At 55.2% G+C, this 23,899-nt stretch overlaps 2 protein-coding genes across 28 annotated transcripts in view; one reads left to right on the forward strand and one right to left on the reverse strand.

Moving 5' to 3' along the window:
* Positions 1-13,813, forward strand: part of MAP4 (microtubule associated protein 4) — a 174,622-nt gene extending 160,809 nt beyond the window's left edge. For 10 of the 24 annotated variants that reach the window (XM_066246022.1, XM_066246028.1, XM_066246025.1 and 7 more), the window contains 6 exons: positions 1,120-1,233; positions 3,182-3,274; positions 9,689-9,770; positions 11,638-11,750; positions 13,186-13,375; positions 13,493-13,813. In XM_066246022.1, the coding sequence (XP_066102119.1) occupies positions 1,120-1,233; positions 3,182-3,274; positions 9,689-9,770; positions 11,638-11,750; positions 13,186-13,375; positions 13,493-13,500 (600 nt within the window). In that variant the 3' untranslated portion in view covers positions 13,501-13,813. Of the gene's footprint in view, positions 1-1,119; positions 1,234-3,181; positions 3,275-9,688; positions 9,771-11,637; positions 11,751-13,185; positions 13,414-13,492 lie in introns of those variants that run through there. The other 14 variants (XM_066246024.1, XM_066246026.1, XM_066246034.1 and 11 more) reach the window with 7 other exon arrangements.
* Positions 13,814-16,273: 2,460 nt separating this feature from the next.
* The window catches only part of DHX30 (DExH-box helicase 30), a 35,210-nt gene continuing 27,584 nt past the window's right edge, over positions 16,274-23,899 (reverse strand). For all 4 annotated transcript variants that reach the window (XM_066244463.1, XM_066244465.1, XM_066244464.1 and 1 more), the window contains 15 exons: positions 23,529-23,649; positions 22,745-22,894; positions 20,572-20,724; positions 19,439-20,275; positions 19,135-19,210; positions 18,947-19,051; positions 18,515-18,690; positions 18,068-18,274; positions 17,904-17,985; positions 17,639-17,832; positions 17,376-17,535; positions 17,106-17,263; positions 16,909-17,012; positions 16,695-16,834; positions 16,274-16,597 (listed from right to left, as the gene is read on the reverse strand). In XM_066244463.1, the coding sequence (XP_066100560.1) occupies positions 16,344-16,597; positions 16,695-16,834; positions 16,909-17,012; positions 17,106-17,263; positions 17,376-17,535; positions 17,639-17,832; positions 17,904-17,985; positions 18,068-18,274; positions 18,515-18,690; positions 18,947-19,051; positions 19,135-19,210; positions 19,439-20,275; positions 20,572-20,724; positions 22,745-22,894; positions 23,529-23,649 (2,917 nt within the window). In that variant the 3' untranslated portion in view covers positions 16,274-16,343. The remainder of the gene's footprint in view (positions 16,598-16,694; positions 16,835-16,908; positions 17,013-17,105; positions 17,264-17,375; positions 17,536-17,638; positions 17,833-17,903; positions 17,986-18,067; positions 18,275-18,514; positions 18,691-18,946; positions 19,052-19,134; positions 19,211-19,438; positions 20,276-20,571; positions 20,725-22,744; positions 22,895-23,528; positions 23,650-23,899) is intronic.

The following is a 23,899-nucleotide window of genomic DNA, read 5'->3' on the forward strand; positions in this document are numbered from 1 at the left end:
TGGAATCAGAGGGGCTCCTGTTCTGTATTTTGGGGTTTTAGTATTTTTGTTTCGAGGCAAGGGGTTCTTCTACTTTACAAAATGAACAGACGAGATCTCTAAGACTGCGAAGGGGAGAGACAGTGGACGTGGACCTGGTTTGTTAGGGTTCTCAGCCCTGCACTTGTGAGTGGCAGGAGAGACGGGGTGGGGATTCGGTCTGAGACAGGCGAGGGTATCCTCTTGTGGCCCATGACTGTCCTAAACGGAAGGACTACTGTAGAGTGTTGTGATGGAGGAGGCTTGGCGGGCCTTTCCGCTTGTATTCAGCCTGGAACTCTTTGTTAACTGTCAGCAACCATGGGGACTTGGTGTGTGAAAAAGTTGGGGACAAAAGTCCACGTTCTAGTCCCTGGAGCCATAACCTTTTCACCTCCCACATCATTTCTAGCACTTCACTGCTACCATCCACCCACTCAGGGCAGGATATCTAAATTGCTTCAATCCAGAACTGTTAAAAATTTGCCGAGGGTCCAAGGTGAGGCAAAACCCTGGTGCAGTTGGAAGATGGTGATGGTGAATAGGGTTAGTCTGGGGTGAGGGAGCCTGAGAGACGATGGCCCTGGCACATTCAGCTAGGTCTTGGCGCTGCAGTGCTACCGGCTGGCCCATGTTTCCTCTCTGCACTCTTCTTAGGTGTTCATGGTGCAGGACATCTTGGTGGGGAGTTGAATAACAGCCTAGCGATACCATTATTTTCTGTTCTCACATACCTGAAGGTTGTGACGCTTCCATGTTCAGTAGTGGCACCCACTTGCTGGGGGCATACAGAACATTTGAGTAGGAGGGCGTTGTGATTGGAAAGCAACCACAACCCACACACAGGGCAGAATCGCTGGTTGAGCCCTCCTTTGCTGCCTCTGGTGATGCTGTCTGCTGCTCCTCCTGCCTCAAGCTTTGGTCTGCAGCTTCTCCCTCTGGCACGGTCTACCCTGGGAAATGGGCGTTTTTTCCCGGGAGCAAAGGTGACCTCTGCCTGGTGGCCTGGCCTGGATTTGAGGCCCCAGCCTTCTTCTCCTCTTGGCATTTGGACTCTTATCCTCCTGGTTTGAAATTTGCCCTCCCTTTATCTCCATCTAGGCCAAAGTAGAGGAAAAAACAGAGGCAGCTGCTGCAGCCAGAAAACCTGAACCTAATGCAGTCACTAGAACAGCTGGCCCAGGTGCGAGTGCACAGAAACCGCCTGCTGGGAAAGTGAGTTTTCCTTAGCCTTTTACCTCCAGAAGGTAAAAGATGGAACTGTTTCTCCAGCCTGAGTCACTTTCCCTTCTGTTGCACTTCTTCCTGTCCTTACACTAGTTTCTGCTTCTCCCATGTGCCCTAGTGGGTGTTTGAGGATTCAGCCATCAGAAAAATTTTTGTGTCAACCCTGAAAGTTAACAGTTGGGTGCCCATTAGCCCTTTGGGGACTATTTATTCAGCAGGACAAAATGGATCTAAAACTCTCAAGTCACTTTCTTCACACTGACTTTCATCTGAAACTCATCTGGTAAGCATATGTGTGCATACACATACACTCACACTCAGCACCCAGGTTCTTGCACCCACGCACACACTCACACTCAGAGCACCCAGGTTCTTGCACCCACGCACACACTCACACTCAGAGCACCCAGGCTCTTCCTCAGTAAGGCATGACACTGGAAACCTTCCAGCACCCGTAACCCTGAGACTCTGAGATTAAATTGAACTAGAAGGCCCCTCTCATAACACTGCTGGGTGTGAGGATGGCTCCCTAAGTTACCTCTTTACAGGAAGTTAGGGTGCTCATTGCAGTAGAAACCCAGCCGGCCCAGGGACATGGCATCAGCCAGAGGGTGAAGGTGGGCTGACCCATAGGTCATTTTCCTTTGCCTCCACCCAGGAAGAAGGCCCCCCTGCTTTTGGTGCGAACCTTCTTTTCTCAGCTCTGCAGGCAGGTGGTCTCTCTGGCCAAGAGCTCCACGGAGGCCTGGCCTCCAGCCTTTAAGAACCAGGGCGGGTCTCAGTCCAAGGAATTTGTACAGTGAGGTGTGGAAGGCTGCACTGAGGTGCCTGGGTAACGCCTGGAGGTCCTGTACACCTTCTCTGGCTCAGGCCAGGGTTTATTAGGAAATGTTTTATAAATAAGGCAAAAAATAGTTATTGGGTTGACGTTTCTCAGGATGGATTTCTCTACTCTGGCAAACTCTTCAGTTTGGGAGCTGCATCATTTGCAAAGGGCTCTGAAGGGAAGGAAGGTAGGGAGCTAGCAACTGTTCGTTCTTGAGAAGGCTCCAAAAGAATTCTTTGTTCCAGCCCTTAGAGGCTGGGTCTTTATGTGACTGCATTCCGGGGAACCACTCCTGTGCAGTACTGGGTACTGTGCCCCTGGATTGTACATCATTGCAGCCCTGCCTGCCCTCTCTGCACATGAAACTTCAGGGCACAGGATTGGGCATCTGAAGGACTGAAGATGGTTTTTTACCCTTGAGTGAGGAGTCTCAACCTAAACCACAATTGTATTGGACTTTCTGGAATCGAGACAACTGGGCAACGTGAGGAAACTGCTGAGGCTGTGGTCCGAGCTCCCCCTGGTGTGCAGGATTGTGCATGGCAGGTCCAGAGGCCTGTGCTCCATTTGCGTTTTACAGCTGAGCAGTGTCCCTTCCTTGCGTTAGTATCAGGTCTGTGCCTTGTGAGCAAGCTGCCCAATGCTTGTTTCAGCGGCCTTTGCCTCCCAGAGTGGGCCTGGCTGCAGCTGTTCCAGGCCCCAGTTTGAAGGAAAGTGCCATCCTTGGGTCAGGGCAGGACACTGCTACCCCAGCTCTTGGGGAGAGAGTAGGCGGGGTGGTCGGGCTGTACCTGGGTGGGGACCTGGGGCTGGCTGGTGTCAGCCTTGTGAACCACAGCCCAGCCCCCAGAGAGCAATGATAATGACCATGTCGCACTTATCACATTTGCTTCTGTCCTTGTGTCATTTGTTCGTGTTTTCGCCCCCTTGCCTTCTCCTTCAAATTCTTTCCTCTGTGCTTTCCACAGCTGTTCTTCAGATGGTGGGGGCGGAGCTTAACAACACTCTTTGTTGGTCGTCGTGATCACGTGTGGACTCACAGCCTGCCCTGTGTCAGTTCTAACCAGCCCTCTCCCTTTGTGTTGTTTTTTCTGTTCTCTAACACTCCAGGTCCAGATAGTCTCCAAAAAATTGAACTACAGCCATATTCAGTCCAAGTGTGGTTCCAAGGACAATATTAAGCATGTCCCTGGAGGTGGTAATGTAAGTATCAGCTCTGGACACCTGGCATCTGAGGTTTAGTCCACTGTGGGGCACACCGGGGCGGGGCCACCTGCTTGTGCTGACAGGCCTGCGACAGCCTGGCCCAAGCTTTCGTCAGGAAGCGGGCTGTGGGCTGTGTAGTGAGGCTGGCGGGCCCCACACACTGCTGTGGCGCTGCTCATACAGCATCTTGTGGCTTGGGGGGCGCCTTAGCTTCTCCAGCTGTGCCAGAGACCTGGTCTGTGGGCAGTGGCCAGCAGTGGGCCTGTCCCCTGTCTTGAGTCCACTCCTGGGGACACACACCTGGCTGCACTCCCTCCGAGCACGGTGGAGGTCAAGTCTCTCAGGCCCGTCCTCAGATCCTCCTACCCACTTTCCCTTCTTCGTTACCCTTTGCTCTTTCCCTCTGCTATTCTTTCTCCTCTTCTTGCCCAACCTTCTCTCTTTCCTCTTCACTCTCCCATTCTTTCCTTTTTCCTCTTTTTCTTTCTGTCCCTTTCCCTGTTTCATCCAGATGTTCTATCATGCTACCCTGCTGTGCCAGCCCGGAGATCTGTGTTGGGGACACAGGTGACTCCAGCTCACAGGGAAGTCCCCGGTCGAGGGAGACAGGGACAAATAGCATTGTCAGTTACTGTGTAAAAAACATCCCTGTGTGTTTTCCATGTGTCTCTTGGACAGTGTGCAGGCCAGCTGGACTCTGCAGCGTGGTCCCAGGGCATGCTGGGAGCTGCCCACAGGCAGCCGTGGCCCGTGCTGCTCCTCCCCCCGCCTCTGTCTCACCCCCAGAGTGAACGAGCCCTCCTGCCTCGGTCTCTTCTGGGCTCATCTGACTCCTGTCCTTTATTGTCTTGGACTTGCTCCGCTTACCCTTTTTGTTTCTAGGCTCTGTGCCCTCTTGATCGTCCTGTCATCCTGCCCATGGCTTACAAGCTCCCTCACCTGCAGTTCTGTTGTGAGGAATGTAGCCATAGTGCACCCCTTTCTTGCCCCATAGAGGCCCCTTACCACACCTCCTTTCCCGGTGTCTCCCACCCTTGGCTCCTCTTGGCATGGGCAGGAGCGTGACTTCGCTTTAAGGTAGCGTGTGCTTGGCCATGCAGCAGTTGGCCAGACACTAGCCAGCCTGGTGTGGGCTCAGCTAAAGGGGGTAGAACTTCAGAAACAGTGTTTGAACCCTGCTCGTGGGCGCACCGGTGGCCATTGGCCCTCACTATTCCTCTCAGGCTTCTGCCCAGATGGAAACAGAAGGTGAACAGGGATTCAGAGGGAATTGGGTGTCTCTGTGTGTGTATTTAACACAGATGCATTTAGGTGTGTTGTGTAGAAGGTTTTTGGGGGTTTTTAAATTTTTTTTTTTTTCCATTTTTCTGAAGCTGGAAACAGGGAGAGACAGTCAGACAGACTCCTGCATGCGCCTGACCGGGATCCACCCGGCACGCCCACCAGGGGCAACGCTCTGCCCACCAGGGGGCGATGCTCTGCCCATCCTGGGCGTCGCCATGTTGCGACCAGAGCCACTCTAGCGCCTGAGGCAGAGGCCACAGAGCCATCCCCAGCTCCCGGGCCATCTTTGCTCCAATGGAGCCTTGGCTGCGGGAGGGGAAGAGAGAGACAGAGAGGAAAGCGCGGCGGAGGGGTGGAGAAGCAAATGGGCGCTTCTCCTGTGTGCCCTGGCCGGGAATCGAACCCGGGTCCTCCGCACGCTAGGCCGACGCTCTACCGCTGAGCCAACCGGCCAGGGCCGGGGTTTTTTAATTTTTTAAATTAATTTTTTATTTTTTTTACAGAGACAGAGAGTCAGAGAAAGGGATAGACAGGGACAGACAGACAGGAACGGAGAGAGATGAGAAGTGTCAATCATTAGTTTTTCATTGCACGTTGCAACACCTTAGTTGTTCAGTGATTGCTTTCTCATATGTGCCTTGACTGCGGGCCTTCAGCAGACTGAGTAACCCCTTGCTGGAACCAGCGACCTTAGGCTCAAGCTGGTGAGCTTTTGCTCAAACCAGATGAGCCCGCATTCAAGCTGGCGACCTCAGGGTCTCGAACCTGGGTCTTCCGCATCCCAGTCTGACGCTCTATCCACTGCGCCACTGCCTGGCCAGGCTGTTGTGTTGTATGTTTAAGAGCTCTGAAAATTAGCCCTGGCTGGTTGGCTCAGTGGTAGAACGTCGGCCAGGTGTGCAGGAGTCCCAGGTTCGATTCCCGGCCAGGGCACACAGGAGAAGCACCCATCTGCTTCTCCACCCCTCCCCCTCTCTTTCCTCTCTGTCTCTCTCTTCCCCTCCCGCAGCCAAGGCTCCATTGGAGCAAAGTTGGCCCGGGCGCTGAGGATGGCTCTGTGGCCTCTGCCTCAGGCCCTAGAATGGCCCTGGCTGCGACAGAGCAACGCCCCAGATGGGCAGAGCATTGCTCCCTGGTGGGCATGCCGGGTGGATCCTTGTCGGGCGCAAGCGGGAGTCTGTCTGACTGCCTCCCTGTTTCCAACTTCAGAAAAATACAAAAAAAAAAAAAAAAAAACCTCTGAAAATTACTATTTGTTCTCTATATACTATGGTCTTCACATTGCCTACACATGACACCAGCAAGCCTTTTTTGTGGGAGAAGGCAGTTTTTCAAAGCACTTCCATTTTAAGGGCTTCTATAAACAGCAGAGTGTTTACAGACCCTACCTGCAAGCATCGTTTTCAGGTGGGACGATGAGGATGAACAGCCCGGCTGAGGTGCCCTCACTGCCCGCATCAGCCACTCTGCAAAGCCACAGAGTGGGCACGCGGCTCTGGCGAATGGGTCTGGCGTGCTGGTGGAACGGCATTACACATCCAGGCCCATTACACACAGCCCCTCCGCGGAGAGAGGTTCCGGAGTTCCTGCTAGGTTGAGGGGCTTGGGGCGAGATCTCACAGACCCCAACCCCAAGAGACACGCACAGACACACTCCTCATCAAGGCCAGGAGGGCGTCGGGAGAGAACTTGTGTGGCTGATCCCAAGTCAACATTTCACAGCAGTTTTGATTCCATCTCACCCCCACGAGGAGGCTGTGTATGTGTAATGGGTCCCCAGACCTGCTGGCAGGGTCACTTCAGTAGCATATATTTTGTTTGTTTGTTTGTTTTTACAGGGACAGAGAGAGAGTCAGATAGAGGGATAGACAGGGACAGACAGACAGGAACGGAGAGAGATGAGAAGCATCAATCATTAGTTTTTCTCAATGAACTGCGACACCGTAGTTGTTCATTGATTGCTTTCTCATATGTGCCATGACCACGGGCCTTCAGCAGACTGAGTAACCCCCCGCTCGAGCCAGTGACCTTGGGTCCATGGTAGTGAGCTTTTTTTTTTTTTGCTCAAGCCAGATGAGCCCGTGCTCAAGCTGGCAATCCCAGGGTCTCAAACCTGGGTCCTTCCGTATCCCAGTCCGACGCTCTATCCACTGCGCCACTGCCTGGTCAGGCTCAGTAGCATATATTGATATCTGTTCCAGGCACACAGGTCTCACAGGCCAGTGACGACTTGTGTGAGCACAGCTACAGCCAGGCACAGGATATGTGGGCTCGCTCATGCACCATGATAGCCACGGTAGGGACGTGCTTGCTGCTGGCTGTCAGGCTTCTCTGGGGAGGGACCGTGTGGGCCATCCCTTGAAACATGAGAAACACACGGCTCTCTGTAGCTGAAGTGTGCAGGGGACGCAAGTAGTTGGGAGGAGAGAGAATTGTGGATCCTCCATGTCTGGCCTAAGGAAGCAGGGCTGTGTCTCAGAGGCAGTGAAGCTTTTGAAAACTTTTCATTATAGAAATCTGCAAACACATACAACAGTTGAAAAAAGTAGTAAAATGGAGTGGATGTATTGATACTTTTTTTAAAAAAGATTTTACTTATTTGAGAGAGAGAGAAGGTTGGGCCAGGAGCAGGAAGCAGCAACTCATCAGTTGCTTCTCGTATGTGCCCTGACCAGGCAAGCCCAGGGTTTCAAACCAGTGACCTCAGCGTTCAGGGTCAATGCTTTATGAGCTGTGCCCCACAGGTCAGGCTGGAGTGAATGTACTTTTTACCCAGCTCCATTTATTTGTAGCCAGTCCCATCTCCATATGCCCCCCCTAATTATTTTGGGTCTATATATCTTTAAAAAATAAGAATTTGTTAATATACATGTGTATATATTTAAAAAACCCTACTAACGTGATACAAGTTTGCTTATTTGAATCAGGATATGGTCAGGCCCATATTGTGATTGGTTGGGTGCCTCTTGTTTCTTATAATTTTTTTTTAATTTATTGATTTTAGAGTAAGGGGAAGGGGGAAAGAAAGAGACAGAAACACTGATCTGTTCTTGTATGTGCCCTGACTGGGGATCGAACCAGCAACCTTTGTATCTTGGAATGACTATAACCAACTGAAATATCTGACCAGGGCCGATCTCACCTTTCTTTTGCTCTACAAGTTACCTATTTTTTTATAGTGTTCTTGTTCATGAGTAAACCAAGTGGCTTGTCCTAGAATCTGGATTCTGCTGATTTCATACGCACACACATATGAATTTAACATATTTCTTCATCCCTCAATTTGTTTTATATTAATTCAGGTTTGATTGCCCCCTCCGCACCCCATTTTTATAAGACTTTCATAGGTAGTGTGGTGTTTCTATCAGGAAGCATATTGTGTCTTACTTTTCTGGTCATTTCTCTTGTAATACTGTCAACTGTTGGTGCCTGACACCTGTATGTACAAGTTCAGTAGGGGTGCAGTTCTACATTAGTGGCTGGAATATGTCTCTGAAGTGAAACTTACCCTCATCAATTACTCTTTAATTGAGGATGAGGCAAGAGGTAAACAAATGGAGGCTTTTGAAGGCAGAACAGTGAAGGAATGTGTGGGCCCCAATTCTAGGTGAGAGCCTGGCCATGGCAAGTGACCTTTATTAACTCCTCACGTGTGGTCTTGGGGGTCATGCCAGATGGCTTGTTTTAAGCAGCTGCCACCTCTTTGGCTGGGAAAGTACTTCCCATTGTTTCCATGTAGGGAGAAGTGCAGCCTTGAAAAGGTGAGAGAGAGTGGAAGTTGTTGTTTTGATGATAGTAGGTGCTCTGTAAATCGTTGAATACGTGAAGCAGTTAGTGTCCAGTGGTTGCTGGTGTCTATGTAAGAGGTGATGTGGAGAAGAGGTGGAGAGCTGTTAGATCCAGGGAAGGGTTTAGAGAAGTAGCGGCCTTTGAGCTGGGCTTTGAAGGAAGGTAGGAGAGTGCAATGGGCTTGCTGCGCTAGGGAACAGTGTGAGCAGTTCCAGAAGCGAGAGAGGATGGCTACCGGCAGTCAGCCTCCACTCAATACTCAGATGGCTGAGGTGAGGACCCTTTGATACTCCAAATTTATTTTTGTGTGTAAAATATGAGTGGAAATAAAATTATTAGATATGATTTCATAACTTAAAAAGGACTTTGCCCCTAAGCTAAAATAAAACTGAAAGGATTAAAAGGAGTGAGGATGGCTTAGGGAAGCTGAAGATTATGGAAGTTCCTCTGCCAGGCCTTGGGCTGTGGGTGGGAGTACAGACACACAGTAGACACATGTCTGTCCTCTTGACCCACAGTGGAGACCGTATTTCCTGACATTGGAGAAAGGAAGACAAGGTCCTGCAAGCTAGCTATTTAATGGCATGATGAAAGGCCTCCAGAAGGTGTGATTTCTGCTAGCGTTGTTCTGTGGGCCACTGCATGGAGGAGCTGGTGATGGAAAGTCAGACTCTTCCATAGAACCAAGGAGTGGCTGGGTCACTCACTGCAGCCCCAGAATCCCCATCTAGGGACCCAGCAGGCACTCTTGTCTGTGGATGTCCTTTCCTAATTTAAAGACCTTCCATCAGTCCTGGTACCGAAATGTTTTCCCAAGTCTCCTGCAGGGCAGGTATTGATAAGAGTCTGTTGGCCATCTTACCTAATATATATATTCTAGGTAGGTAGGTAGGTAGACAGACAAATATTTGTGCTGTCAGCCATAAGGGACAAATGCATTGAAAAGAACAGGAAGGAAATACACTGAAACATTATTGTAGTTTGTCTCTGGGCAAGAAGTTGATGGGAAAGATTTGATGTAGAATAGAAGGGTATTTCAGAAGAGGTGGATCCAGGAAAATGGTAGAAGAGCTGTCTGTGGATGCATGCGTAAGGTAGGCATGGAAGGGCCAGTGTGTTTGTGGAAACATTGGCTGGTCTAGCTGGAGGTAGGGTCAGAAGCTACACACAGGACCAGGATCGATCAAGAGCTCTTTTAAGCATTTTGGGAGGTGACCCTGACCTTGAACAGACTAAGATAAGGGCTTACAGAGGAAGAGAAAAAACGTGAACATGGAGAAGATTATCAAGGGAGTGTGGGTTTGTCACCCTGAGGCAATATTTTTATTTTATTCTCAGGTTCAGATTCAGAACAAGAAGGTGGACATCTCTAAGGTCTCCTCCAAGTGTGGGTCCAAGGCCAACATCAAGCACAAGCCTGGTGAGTAGTGCTTCCCGTGCCCCGGGACACCTTAGCCAACTGGGTTTCACTCTTTATATCTTTGTCATTCCATAAGTCCTTGGGGCCTCCCCAACCCAGGACACAGCGCTGCAATAGAGCAGTCCTCAGTCCCTATCAGGGAGTGGGGACCAGGCCACCACGCTCTCAATGGAAGGAGGAGCGGGTGGTAAAGGCTGCCATTTTCATGGGCCTTATTTTGAGAACATGCTGCTGTGTGCATGGTGTTGTTGGCTGAGGCCCGGGGACAGTTGCGTTTACAGGGCCAGGATTAGTTGAAGGAGCTCCAGAGAGCAGGGCCAGGATGCCAGTTTCTGGAGCAAAGGGTATCCCCAGCAAAGCAGTGTCAGCCACCAGCTCTGGGAGGTCCAGATTTGAAGTAGGGCATCCTACTGCAGCAGCAGGTGCACTGGCCGGCGGGTCTCAGTGGTCAGTCACTGTGGACCAGTTAAAGGGACAGCCAAGAAGACGCAGCAGAATATCACTCATTTTAGGACATGTTCTGTTTAAAACAATGGAGACAGTTCAGCCCTTAGCTAACTTTCCTTTTACCTCTCTCATCTGGAAAATCCACTCTTGTGAGATTCCTCTTTCCCTGATGATACTGAGTGTCGAGGTCCAGTATTGTCATAGGCTGAGATTCCAGTGTGGAGGACACCCGGAGATTTGGCAAGAGCTTAGTGTTATTTTGTGACGTGAGCTGAGAAGAGATGGAAGAGTCAGTGAGGGGCTCTGAGGGCAGCCATGCTCCTGGGCTGTGTGAGGGTAGGCTGGCCTTCTATCCCATGGCCACCCTGAGCCCATGAGCTCTGAACAGTGCCCTGTCTATAGGCCTCCTCCTCCCACACCCTGCCCAAGGGCTCTGGATCCTGGTGCTGGCCAACCCTTACTCAGCTCGCAGGCCTGCACTTCTTGTCACTCACTGCAGGGTAATTCAGTTAAACAGCTCAGATGTCTTGTCAATTACTAGCTTGATGATGACTTTGGGCAAGGAACTTTTTTCCAGCATCAGTGCTAGCAGCTGTAGAACATAACTCCCGTTCTTAATGGACAGGGCGTTCATGAGACTCAGAGGAGGTGGAAGCACTCCATGCGGCCCCTCAGAGGGCGCGTCACCTGCCAGGGAGCCGGAAGCAGGCACGCACTGGCTCCCTTAGAGCTGCCCTGCGCTCTGTGCTTGCCCGCCTGGTCAGCGGCTGTGCGACGCAAGCTGAGACGGCCGAAGGGTGACCTCTACTGGAGCCCTTCCCTCTGGCCAGATGGAGAGATAGTCTCAGCCTGACTTTGAGAAATGCAGCTTTAAATGTTTTTTAAAAGATTTATTATTGACCTATGGTGGCGCAGTGGATAAAGCGTTTACCTGGAATTCTGAGGTTACCGGTTCAAAACCCTGGGCTTGCTTGGTCAAGGCACATATGGGAGTTGATGCTTCCTGCTCCTCTCCCTATTCTCTCTCTCTCTCTCTCTCTAATAAAAAAAAATGAATAAATAAAAGATTTATTTATTGATTTCAGAGAGAGGAAAGAGAGAAGGGGGGGAGCAGGAAGCATCAACTCATAGTTGCTTCTCGTATGTGCCTTCACCAGGCAAGCCCTGGGCCTCAGCATTCCAGGTCGATGGTCTGTCCGTTGCGCCACCACAGGTCAGGCCAAGCAGCCCTGTTCTGACAACTATGGTCACTGTCTCACCTGCCCTCAGAGCCGCTGGGAGCAGGTCACGTTTTTCCCATTTCTACATTGGGCATTTAGCCAGTCCTTGAACAAGCTAGGGTTGCTGTTCTAGGCTCCTGGCTTTGCCTGCAAGGGTATTTCTCTGCCACTCTTAGTGACCAATGCCTTCTTGGTTCCAGGTGGAGGAGATGTCAAGATCGAAAGTCAGAAGTTGAACTTCAAGGAGAAGGCACAGGCAAAGGTGGGGTCCCTGGATAACGTGGGCCACCTGCCTGCAGGAGGTGCCGTGAAGGTAGTGAGTGGGTCATGGGGGGGTTGGGGGAGTGTGCAGTGGAGTCAGGGTCTCAGCAGGTGGGCGCTGTCACCACCCCTCAGTCTCTTCAGGAGTCGTGTCGCCCCCATGCCATCACTGTCCCCACTTCATCACTGTTTCATTGTCCATCATCAGTTCTGGGCGAGGCAGGAGCAGTGAAGAGACCCTAGCTGGAGGCAGAACCTGTCCTAAGAGCCATGGTCTTCCTGGCTCTTCGAGCTCATGTCAGCTGTTTTCAGAGGGATTGTGGGCTGGGGCACAGGTCACCAGAAGGTGGATGTTCTTCATGGTCCAGTTCCGTCCAGCTGCCTCATGGAGGACTAGTGGTACATTGTTCCACACCAGGCTCTGCTCTAGGCCTGAGAGCAGGATGGAGCCTTTCCCCACCAGCAGCAGCAGGCCTGCTGTCCCCGCCTCTGGAGGGACTGCCGTGGGAGAGGACTTGCTTGGTGGTAGAGCTTTTCCTTCTTGGGACTGGCTGGGCCTCTCCTCCCTGCCCTCCCTTCGTCCTTCCTGCCCTCCCTCCCTCCCTCCCTCCCTCCACAGTTCTGTAAGACCCTTTGTGTACCAAGAGGCTGTCTCTCCTTTGTCCCGTGTCATTGGTGTCTTGTGGGTTTCTGCACTGGAGGGTAGCTCAGGGGAAGGAGAGCGAGGAGAGGGGTCCAGAGCGGCTGCTGGGAGCCTTCCCTCCGATGTCGGAGGGTCCCACGCCGGGCCACCCCAGCCCAGCCTTGGCCCCACCTCCCTCAGCACTCACTCTAGTCCCACTAGCCTCTGGGAACACTTTGGGGGCCTGGCTTTGTCATAGGCTCTTGTCCCTGCCCCCGCAGCTCTCTAGCCTGTCTCTGTGGGGCACTATCTTGGGTGTAGTCACTTGTCCAAGGTCGCACGGCAAGTAGATGCAGACCAGGGTTCACACCTGGCCTTTCTGACCCGTGTCTATGTTCTCTCCTTTATTTCGGTGAGCTCCCTTTCTCATCTCTGGAATTATTTTCCTAATACTAACCAGCCTGGGGCATCACCGCTTCCCATCTGAGCTCAGACCCTCCGGCACCAGACGGGTGGTTCCTCAGTCTTGTTGCTATCTGCTGCCACAGCTGCTGCTGTACTTGGTGTCGGCCTTGTCCAGAAGCCTGGCCCCTCGAATCAGGCTTCCCGAAGCCTTGTGTTTCTCAGAGGAGGTTTCTAGTGTCACCTGTAAGGCTGTGCACTGCGTGGCCGGGGCAGCCCTCGACCGCCTGCGAGGAGCCCTTCCGTGGACGGAGAGCACTGGTCCACTCTCCGGCTGACTGGCCCTTAGTCAGAGGGGGTCAGGGGCAGCGGGGGTGGGGCTGCGTGTGAGACCCACCACCATCACCCCATCCCACTCCCTCTCGGACTGACCCTGCATTGTCTCCCCATTGTTTCATTGTAGACTGAGGGCAGTGGCAGCGAGGCCCCTCCGTGCCCGGGCCCCCCCGCTGGGGAGGAGCCGGCTGGCCCTGAGGCAGTGCCCGGAGCTGGCGCCGCCCCTTCAGCCAGCGGCCTCGGTGGCCACACCACGCTGGCAGGGGGCGGTGACCAAAGGGAGGCCCAGACCTTGGACTGCCAGATCCAGGAGACAAGTAAGTGGCTGGGCTTGGCCTGAGGGCCAGCCAGGGGCCCTGCCACTGGCTGCAGATTGAAACTCCTTTGACTAGAGTGTGGCCTAAATTTTAACGAAACCACCTTTTATTTTCCAGGCATCTAATGATGACATTCTGGTCTCGTCTTCCGTCCCTTTTGTTGCCCCTCTTGTCTCCTTCGTTACCCTCTCCCTTCCTTCCTCCTGTGTCACTGCAGATTGAGACCTACAGGCTGACGTTCCGGGCAAATGCCAGGGCCCGCACTGACCACGGGGCCGACATTGTCTCCCGCCTCCCCTCACTTCCTGGGCGGCCCCAGCTCAGGCACCCAGGCCCATGGCTCCCTCCTTCGGGCTGCCCACTGGACCTGTGACCACTGGGGCGCTGGGCAGCCCCTCTAGGGTCCTCCCTGCCCCACCTGCCTCAGGCAGCAGTGGCCCCCACACCTTTTCCCCTTCCTGCCCCAGGCCCAGCTCTTAGCTTTGCTCCTGGCCGATAGGTCACTGCTCCAGGGGGTGGGGATGGAAAGCTTGGGAGGAGAGTAGGGTGGGGGAGGCTAACGTGGGATCTTGGGAGATCTAAGAGGAAGGAACTGGATTTCAACCTCCTCTTTGGGTTTTTTGGACCAAACCCAAGAGAAACTGACATACTCTCTCTCCTTGTTGGGTCCATCCACCTGGAGGTAAGAGTGAAATGTCCACGTCATGGTCTGGCCCTGACTGTCCCCTGGAGCTCACTAAGCCACTGCCTCTCCCTTTGACCCCACAATAGCGTCCACCACGTGGGTGGTGCCAGACACCTCTTGCTATCCTGCCCCAAGTTAGTCCAGGGTCAGTGCTGCCTGTCCTGCAGCCTCCCATATCTGCCTAGCTGCTGTCATACTTTATTTTTCGTGTTTTATTCCTTTTAATAACCTAAAAACTGGTGGAGTAGTTTTGCAGGTTGAAGTCATGTCTAAGTGAAAGTCCTCAGCAGGTGTTAAAGGAAACAGGGAGGGGAGATCCTTAGGCCTCCAGCCAGGGAGTCGGGCACTGGGGCTGCCCGGGTCAGCCGCTCAGAGCACTGGAGGTAGTGTGGGCAGGAAGGGGATGTGTGGGGCCATGGCCTGGTGAGCAGGCAGGGCACGCTAGGGGCTGCTCAGTGTGGACTGGTTGTTCTGGCATTTTGCGTGTATGCTGCTTTTCTTTTCTAACCAAGAGGCTGGTTTTGGCATCTCTGTCTATCTCATTCCTGGGATCTGGTGGGAGATAGGTCAGGGCTGGGAAGGGCCGTGGAGGTCAGAAGACTGCCGGCCTAAAGCCTAGGATACTCGAGCCCTCCGCTCCCAGGGAGCCTGCGATGTCCAGAACTCATGTGGGTAGTGGGAAATCAGGTCCAGAAATTTTAAAATAAAGACATGAGACTGAGACCATTTCAGGTTCTCTAGTGTGACCAGAGAGTGGAGGGAGGGGAGGCCAGGCCAGGCCAGCCTGCGGAGGGTGTCCCAGTCAGGCCTGTTCCTGGGATGGCTGCGATGAGGAATCCCGGGAATCATATGACACGAAGGTTCTTACTGCACTTGTATTTTTTGTATTAAAGTTTGCATGGTTTCTAATAAAGGATTAAAACCTACCCGTTTGTAGTGAACTGGCCGGGAGTGTTAGGTCTTCTCTGGAAGAGCACTGTTTGCTGTGCAGATGTGGCAGCTTGCCCTCCTGCCCTCTGCTCCTGCCCCTCAGAGCTGAGAAGGGGGGGCTCTTGACAGTTCATGTGATCTCCATGTAGAGGGAGGGCATGGGGCGGGGCGGGGCAGGGCTCCCCAGGTCTGTAGCAGTACTTACTGTGCAGATATCTGCCACATCCCCATTTCCCAAGCATGTACCACAAACTTGCAGGCCTTGGAGAGAGTGTTTCCAGAGCCACTGTCTCCAGAACGCTCGACTGCACAGGGAGATCAGGGCATCCATGTTTTGTCAGCAAGAGGAAGCTGGGAGAAGGAAGCAGCAGTAGGGGCATGAAGACAAAGTAGGGGTGACCTTTAGGTCCTGCACCCTTCCTGTGTTGACCCACAAGGGTGCCGAGGTTGACAGCACACTCTAGCTGCTTTCACTCCTTTAGCTGAGGGTTGGGATGGGGGAGGTGATTAAGTGGAGAGCTCTGGGTTGCCTGGAGCCAGAGGCTGAGGTGGCTGCCCTGACAGGTGAGGACCAGAAGCCCATGTGCGGTATCCTATCCTGAAGCCACCTGGGGGATGGGACATTTCTGTACTGCCTGATTTGCTTATGGTTCAGCCATTATCTATGTCTGTGATTCTGTTGTAATGAACAAGAGTAAATAAAGCTCGCGATGTCCCACCACGCAGGCCCTCCCTGTCTTCTGTATGTTCTGGTTTGTCTACGCCTCCAGCATCCACAACCCTGCCCTGCTCAGCCCCTTGCGTTGAGGGACTGGTGCGCACTGTGCAGTCTTCACCGCAGCAGCTCCTCAGCCGAGGACCCTGAGGGTTAAGGTCCCAGAAGCCCTCCGCTCCCAGGGAGCCTGTGATGTCCGGAACTCATGTGGGTAGTGGGAGATCAGGTCCAGAAAGTTTAGAGGCTGCAGCTGCCTGTAGACCTGGCAGGCAGGGAAACCCAAGAAGGCACTGCTCAACAGTTGCTGTACCATCCTCTAAGGACAGGGACAGTTGTGACAGGCCATCTCTGGTGTGGGTACCTAGAAGAGCAGCTGTGACAACCTGGGCTGGACCAGTGTAAGCTGGTTGACAGCACTGGTGGCTCAAGCTCTTGAGGGTGAGTTCCCACCCCTTCATCCTAAGACCTCGGGCCCCAGCCTCTCTCCCTTTCTGTCTGGGGAGCCATGGCCCACAGCCCAAGGTGCTGAGGCCCCGAGACGGGAGCCCCCAGAGGATAGCGATGCTCACAAGGGATAAATAGAACTTTATTTTAAATAAACATTTGCACTCTGTACATAGACCCAGCGGATGCAGGACTCAGTCATCAGCTGACTTGCGCACATCAAAGCTGCCACAGGGCCCACGCAGCAGCTCTGCCAGCAGGGCCAGCAGCTGCCCGTGTTCCTGCTGCACCTCAAGGGGCAGCGCAGCTAGCTCACTGCGCAGGCTCCGCTCCACCATGCGGCCCAGGGCCCGGCGCAGCTCCCTCAGCAGCCGCACGGTGCGCGAGTCCCCCTCCAACCTCAGCAGGTCGCTGTCACTCAGTGAGATGGTAGCCCGGCGCCCGTCGTCTGAGAAAGGAAAAGCCAGAGCCGAGGTGAGGCCGGTACAAGGACAGGCCGGTCCCACTGGCACAGTGAGCAAGGTGGGAGGCCCGCAGGCACTCACCGCGGATGTGGACGTCCCCATCGGTCAGCAGCAGCACAGCCAGTGGGTGCACCTGGGAGGAGTCCCGGACGAAGACACTGCCGTTGGACTTGACAGCCATGAAGTATGTCAGCCATCGGCTCCGTAGCCGTGTAGCCTCCCTGGGGAAAGACGGCTGGGTGAGACCGCTGCCCGACTCACCGCAGCTGCTCCGCCCAGCCTTGCCCGCCCCCACCTGTTAATGGTCGACTTGTGCAGCAAGATGTTGCCTGATTTGGTCCTGTACGTGACACTGTTGGGCTTGAATTTGCCCTGCCGGGTCACCTTGCCCTGCCTCACCTGCAGGGGTGATGGAAGAGAAGGGTGGGCTGAGCAAGGAGCTGCGGCTGGGGGAAGGAGGCTGGGCCGGGCCAGCGGCCCCCGAGGCAGCACCTGGATGAGGTTGGGGTAGAGACCCGCCATCAGCACGCCTTTCACCAGCTCCTCCTCCTCGCTGTACTCGTTGCACTGGGCCGAGGCCAGGGTGCAGTCTGAGGGCTTCCCCACCAGGAAAGCCTCATAGATGTTCTCGGAGAACTGCTTGATGAGCCCTGGGGAGGCAAAGTCAGGTGACCTGGGAGCCCGCTAGCCACAGACTAGGCCGGGCAGACACCCAACACAAGAGCGGGAGTGGGGGCTGGAGAGCAGGCGCAGCCCGCTGACCGTGGATGAAGCGCAGGCTGGGCGCGTAGAGCAGGTTCTCCTCCAGGTAGTTCTCCCGAGAGCTGCGGTCCTGCCAGCGCAGCACCTCCTCCCAGCCAGCGACGGCCCGCACGAAGGCCAGGTGGTCACTGCCGCTGTCATGGCTCAGCAGTGCCTTGACCTAGGAGGAGCAGAGAGCACGGGAGGGGCTGCAGGCCACTTCAGGCCGGAATGCTGGAGGGCTATCAGGGAATGCAGCAGGGCTGTAGGGGGGCTGGCCTGACCTTGTCCACCTCCGCTCGGTTCTGCAGGCTGCTGCTGAAGGGGTCCCGGGTGAGGCAGGAGACGACCACCAGCAGCGGGTGCAGACAACGGAAGATGGCGGCCAGCACGATGGCCTTGGCCAGCCGGGGGTCGGTGGAGATGTGGGCGAGGCGCTGCCCCAGAGTGGTCAGGTACTCCCGCTGGTCCAGCACCCCTGCAACAGCTCCGCGATCAGGACCCCCCTCGACAGCCACGTGGCAGCCCGGCCCGGCCCTGCTCACTCACCGATCTCCTGGAGCAGGATCACCGCCTCATCCACAGCCTTAATATTCGGACTGTCCACGGCCTTGGACAGGAACTCCACTGCCTGCGGCAAGGACACGAGAGCCCCCGTGAGCCCGCATCCCACCTGCCGCTCCCAAGGCTGGCCCGCTCCGCCCCCGCCGCACCGTCTTCTCCGGCATGTGGATCTTGGCCTGCAGCACCAGGTTCTCGAGGGGTGTGCGCAGGATCTCTGGCACTTGGAATGGAACCATCTTCTCCAGCCGGCTCCGTGGGAACAGGTGGTAGGCAAAGCCTGACTGGCAGCGGCCAGCCCGACCCCGGCGCTGGATCACATTGGCTCGTGACACCCACACCGTCTCCAGGCAGGACACCTGGAGGAGGGGGCAGGTGAGCAGCCACTGAGGTGCCACAGGCCTTCCGCAGTGCTCCCCTGTGCCTAGCCCACCACCTCCCTTAACAGCCCCCCACCCCCAGCAGGGACACGGAGACCCTGGAAGTGTGGTCTTTTCCAGACACACACGGCAGGTCCCAGGCTGATCTGGGCCGAGGGCCACCTCAGAATTTTGAATTCTTCCCCCGGGGGATAGCTGGGCCCAGGAGACGGATGCCACCTTGGTCTTCAGGTCATAGCGTTCCTCCTTGTGCAGACCACTGTCCACCACGTGCACGATGTCATTGATTGTGATGGAGGTCTCAGCAATATTGGTGGCCAAGACAATCTTGCGCACCCCGACTGGCGGCTGCTGGAATATGGCCTTCTGGTCCATCATCGGGATGTTGGAGTGCACTGGTGGGCAGCAAGCACACACTGGTTATGGGCACTGCTCCAGCCAGAACCTCGCCGTGGTGAGGCCAGAGCAGGGATTTTCACCACCTTTTCATGAAAGTGAAATCTAGGTCAGTATGCCCAGGAAAGGTTGAAAAGCCAACAAAAAGTAGTTAGGTCAGGAACCCTGGCCCAGTGAGTCCCAGCTCGGCCAGTCCCCAGGACCGAAGGCAAGAGTGGAGTCCAGGGGCCGTGAAGCCCTGCATACGGCTCTCACCTGGCAGGATGAGGTACTTGCTCTCGTGCATGCCCAGGGCTTCCTGCAGGCGCTGCTGCACCCCTTTGATCTCCTGCCAGCCGGGCAGGAAACAGAGGATCCCACCTGTAAAGGGCCCTGCAAGCATGAGTACTCACTCCCAGCCCACGAGGTCAGGGTGGGCACAGGGCAGAGGGGGAAGCACCCACCTGGCTCCCCACGGGCATCAATGTGCAGAACCAGATCGGTCACGAGGTCCAAATCAAGTGCACACTCATCCTCTGACTAGGGTGGGGGAAAAGAGGCCAGAGTCACAGCCCCCGAGTGGGGTTCAGTGAGGCCAAGGCTCCTGATGTGTCACCTGCAACCCTCACCGGACCCCTACCACAGAGGCCTATCATTTCTGTTTCTATCAAGGCTGCGGGCAGGTATCTTGCCCAGGGCCACTAAGCTAAGGGCACAAGGAGTTAAGGCCCAGAGCCCTGGGTGGATGAAGCGGGACCGCCTCCTCACCTCATGGTGCCGGTGCCGGTGTGGGTATTGGTGCTTGCCCAGCTTGGCCAGGATGTCCTCCAAGTAGTGTTCCTTGACAGGGTACATAAATCCCGGCACTTTGATGACAGGGCAGCCACCAAAGTAGCGGGAGAAGCGCTCGTTGTCGCCTGTGGCACTCATCAGCACCAGCCGCAGGGCCGGGTTGAGCCGCTGCAGACCCTTGAGAAGAATCAGCAGGAAGTCCGTGTTCACATCGCGCTCATGCACCTCGTCCACGATGACATGGCTCACACCCTCCAGGCTGGGGTTGCCCTGCAGCTTCCGCAGCAGGATGCCCACAGTACAGAAGAGGAGGGCCCCGCCCCGGGCCGGGGGCTTGCTTTCCAACCGCACTTGGAAGCCCACGTTCCTGCGCAGGGAGGGACCCAGTTCGTGGCTGACCCGCTGTGCCACCGACACAGCCGAGATGCGCCGAGGTTGGGTGATGATCACGTTGCAGCGGGCGCCACGCCCCTCGGTCACATAGCGCTCCAGCAGCAGCTGGGGGATGCGTGTGGTCTTCCCACAGCCTGTGTCCCCAGAGATGACCACCACGGGGTGCTGCTCAATGGCATTGAGGATGGTGTCCCGGTGTGGGTCGACAGGGAGCTGGGGAGCCTCCTGCCAGATGGGCCCTCGCCGCCGCCATAGCTCTATAAGGCTCTGGCTCAGCCGCACCTCCTCTGCTTCTGACAGGGGCAGATAGGGCTTGCCTGTGATAGGGTCATTCAGGGGCCCTGAGTCCTTGCCCAAGGGCAAGATGTCATCACTCTGCAGCCGGAGCTCTGGGGAGATCCATGAATTGTCCACAGGGTACTAGGGGACAGGAGAGACAAGTGAAATGGTGAATGAGAAATATCTTCCTCACTTGCACCCAGCCCCCTCCATGTGATTTCATTGGTCACACGTGGCCCAACCCCCTGGGCAGATGACTCAGTCCGTGACTGCCCGAGGGCCCTCATGGGCAAGACTGGGCTGATCGGGGCAAAAGTGCTCCTAGGCTCCGACCCCAGCTGAAACGGGCAGTCACTACTGCCTGCTGCAGGCAGAAGCATTCAGTCTGGAGAAGACGGAGGCAGGTGGGTGGGGACAGGGACGTGAGGGGTTCTTACATGGTTCAGAAAGGTCTCTATCTTGCGTAGAATTGGCTCAGGCACCTGAATGGTACATGGCCGGCGCTGGGTCTCGCCCAGCTCGCGCAAGGAGGCCAGATTGTACATGGCGTGGGTGAGTGGCTCATTGTTCCGGTCCACCAGGCCCAGGCTCTGCAAAGGGGACAGTACGGCACAGTCTAGCCCCCCCACTCCCGCCTGGAACTGGCCCAGCAGGTTCCAGAGGAAAGTGGTGCAGGCAGAGCAATCCTTTTCCTAAGAAATCTGGGATTTCAGCTGACATGATACAGGAGGGAGAAGTTAGGAACCAGGAAAAGGTAAAAGTAAGTCACCCCCCAAAAAGAAAAAATAGTAAAATTAATTCAAGAGAAGTACATGACCAATGGTGGCACAGTGGATAGAGCGTTGACCTGGGACACTAAGGTCCTGGGTTAGAAACCTCTGAGATTGGCAGCTTCAGCACAGAGGTCACTGGCTTGAGCAAGGGGTCACTGGCTCGGCTGGAGCCCCCACTCCCGGTTAAGACACGTATGAGAAGCAATCAGTGAACTAAAGAGCCCCAACTATGAGCTGATGCTTCTCATCTCCCTCCCTCCTTCCTTCCCTCTCTTTCAAAAAAAGAAAAAAAGTAAAGACCTGCCACGTCTGAGCAGAACAGCCTCACACCTGCCCAAGATGGGGGCACCCCTGAGAAACCTCTCCCTGAGCAGCTGGAGCCCCCTCAACAGCCCAGTTTCCCCTCCAGAAATTCCTCACATGGACCTGTAAGACACGTGGGTCAGGTCCTTACCCCTATCAGCTCACTGGTGCCCTCTGCCTCTGCTCCCTGACCAAAGCCTAGCCCACCTCATGCCTGCATGGCACCCGTTTCACAGGGTCCCATTCTACAGATGTCCTGTACATGCAATTTCTACTTGTGCCATTTCATAAAATAAGCCATTGGAAGGGAAACATTATGTCCTAATTCCCTACATGCCCAAAGCCAGCTGACCAGAGATGAAACAGCTTTCCTATACCTCGAGCCAGTGCACAAACCAGTCATTTTCCCCTCATCTTGCATTTCCGTCACCAGTAACATCTGGATTCTGCTCTCCCTCCAGAGCCCAGATCAAAGAGACCCTCCTCCCAGAACTCCACCCCCACAGGAACCAACCCCCTTCCTCTGACGACCTGGCAGACCTCAAGGGTAGGGATCTACTTCCTGGACCATGGCAGGTGCCAACACAGCCTCCTTGTGCAAGAGAAGCTTCCCCCTTCTCCGGGCTGCAGGAGTTCACCCAAAGCCTCTCTGCCCAAGGGCCAGCCCTCTACCCTCTGGACACAGCTGCCAACTAGAAACTGCTCCTTCCCAGGAAGGCCTACACCAGCGGAGAAGCTTCTGTTCACGAGGGTATGTCCAGCAGCTAAAATTCAGACTTCCTGCAGGCTCTCAATGAGCCCTGGTCCTACTCTTGAGCCACAAGCAACACATCCACTCCCTCTTCTGTCGCTGCTTACCTACCCTGTACTTCTTCTCTCCTCTGAGCTCTTCTTACCTCTCAGCAGGGCAGATCTAAAATGTGGTTCCCAGAGCCAAGTACACACCAGAGGTCAACCTGACCACTGAGCACAGCAGGGCCTCTTTCCTGTCTGGTTCTGTGAACTAAACCTCTACTGCCCTGGGTTCAAATCACCAACTGTTCAGGCAGTCAGGACGTAAACCCCACTGCAGGGCTTCTGCCACCCGCCAAAGCCCCCTCCAGGGGACCGCCAGCTACAGGCCACACTGCCTTCCCTTGCGGCTGACAACTCCTTCCATCTTCATCCCAGATGAATGTCTTGTAACTCATTTTAGCCACAGAGACACGTTCTCAAGAGCCTTCTAGACACCGGGTCTGCCACTCAGCACAGGCACCATTTCTCCAGCCTCACACCACTCAGAACGATGGGCATGCCTCCTGCCGGCTTCACCAGGTTCCAGTCAACAGAGCTCAACAGGCTGAGCTGACAGAGTACTTCCGGAGGAACTGTGGGGAGTCCTGTAGCAGCAGCCACACATGGACAAGCAGGTACTTCTGCACTCAGGCCAAAGGCCTGGTCTGGTGGGCTGCGTTTCCTGGAAGAGCGGCCCCATCCGCCATGGGCTGCAGGAGCTCCAAGACATCTAGCTCATACCAGGGACCCCTGGACTCACCTTCAGCTTCTTACAGGCCAAGGCTGCCGCCTTATTCTCAGCCTCTGCTTTGCGGCGCCCTTTGGCGACAAAGGTCATGGGACAGGGCCAGAGCAAGGTGAGGGTGGAGAGCTTGGTCTTGGTGCCCACGGTATGGAACTGCATGAGGTTCTACAGGGAAGGCAGGGAGGTGGTTATAAAAAGGCCAAGAACGAAAATGTCTTTGGAGGTCTCCGAATGCCAAGAAATCCAGACACAGAATTAGCCCGAGCTCAGCAGGTGCCGAACACCAGCCACACGAGCAGTGCTGCTGCACAGACAGAGGCTGGGCCCTCGGCTTTCCTGTGCTGTGGCTGCGCGGGCGACAGTGTCTGGGCAGTGCCACACTCGCTCTCCTCACCCCGTACCCTGGGCACCTCCAAGGCGCACAGGTGTGGTGGCAGCTGAGGCAGAAGCTAGGCGGAAGCTGTCAGAGTATGCCAGCTCGGCACGTCCTGGGGGGCAAAAGGGTCTTGCACCTGGAGCGCAGCTCTGCTTAGCCAGGGCCCCTTGGCCTGGCAGCGAAGATGCAACTCACACCTCAGCAAGACGGCCGCCCGCTCTGTGATCCCCTCCACTGCTGCCTGTGTGCTGAACAGATACGGCCTCCCACGCCCAGCTTCCCTGGGCTCCTGTGTGACTTCCGTCTGTCCTTGCGCTCCGCCCTCCCACGCCCCTGCAGTTCCCTCTGACCTGACCCCGAGGAGCTCCAGACACGGCCCAGCCAGCTCCCTGCCCACATGTGCTTCTGGGAGACCCAGCTCACCTTAGCTGTGGAGGACGATGTCGCTATTTGGATCACCTTGGCCAGAAGGTTCTTGGGAAGCGGAAACTGCGTCAGAGCCCTGATAGCACTGTCATCGTCTGTCATTTCAAGGGAGCCCCCCCTGGGAGGACCAAAAGTCTAGGTGAAAAAGCTTTATCTCTTCCAGGGCCAATTCCCCTCCAGCCTTGGGACCCCAGGGGCAGGACACTAAGTGGTTGCAGCAGGCAGGGCCTCTCTGCTGGCCTAGAGCCCTCAGAGACTCACAGCATGGCTGGGCGCCCTCGGTGCCCCACGTACATCAGAGGGCAGGGCCAGGCAGAGGGGCTGCTGGCCTGCTAGGGGCCAAGTGTGCGCTGGAGGGCAGGGCCGTG

This window comes from Saccopteryx bilineata, chromosome 10 (genome assembly GCF_036850765.1).
Source record: "Saccopteryx bilineata isolate mSacBil1 chromosome 10, mSacBil1_pri_phased_curated, whole genome shotgun sequence".
Lineage (NCBI taxonomy): Eukaryota > Metazoa > Chordata > Mammalia > Chiroptera > Emballonuridae > Saccopteryx > Saccopteryx bilineata.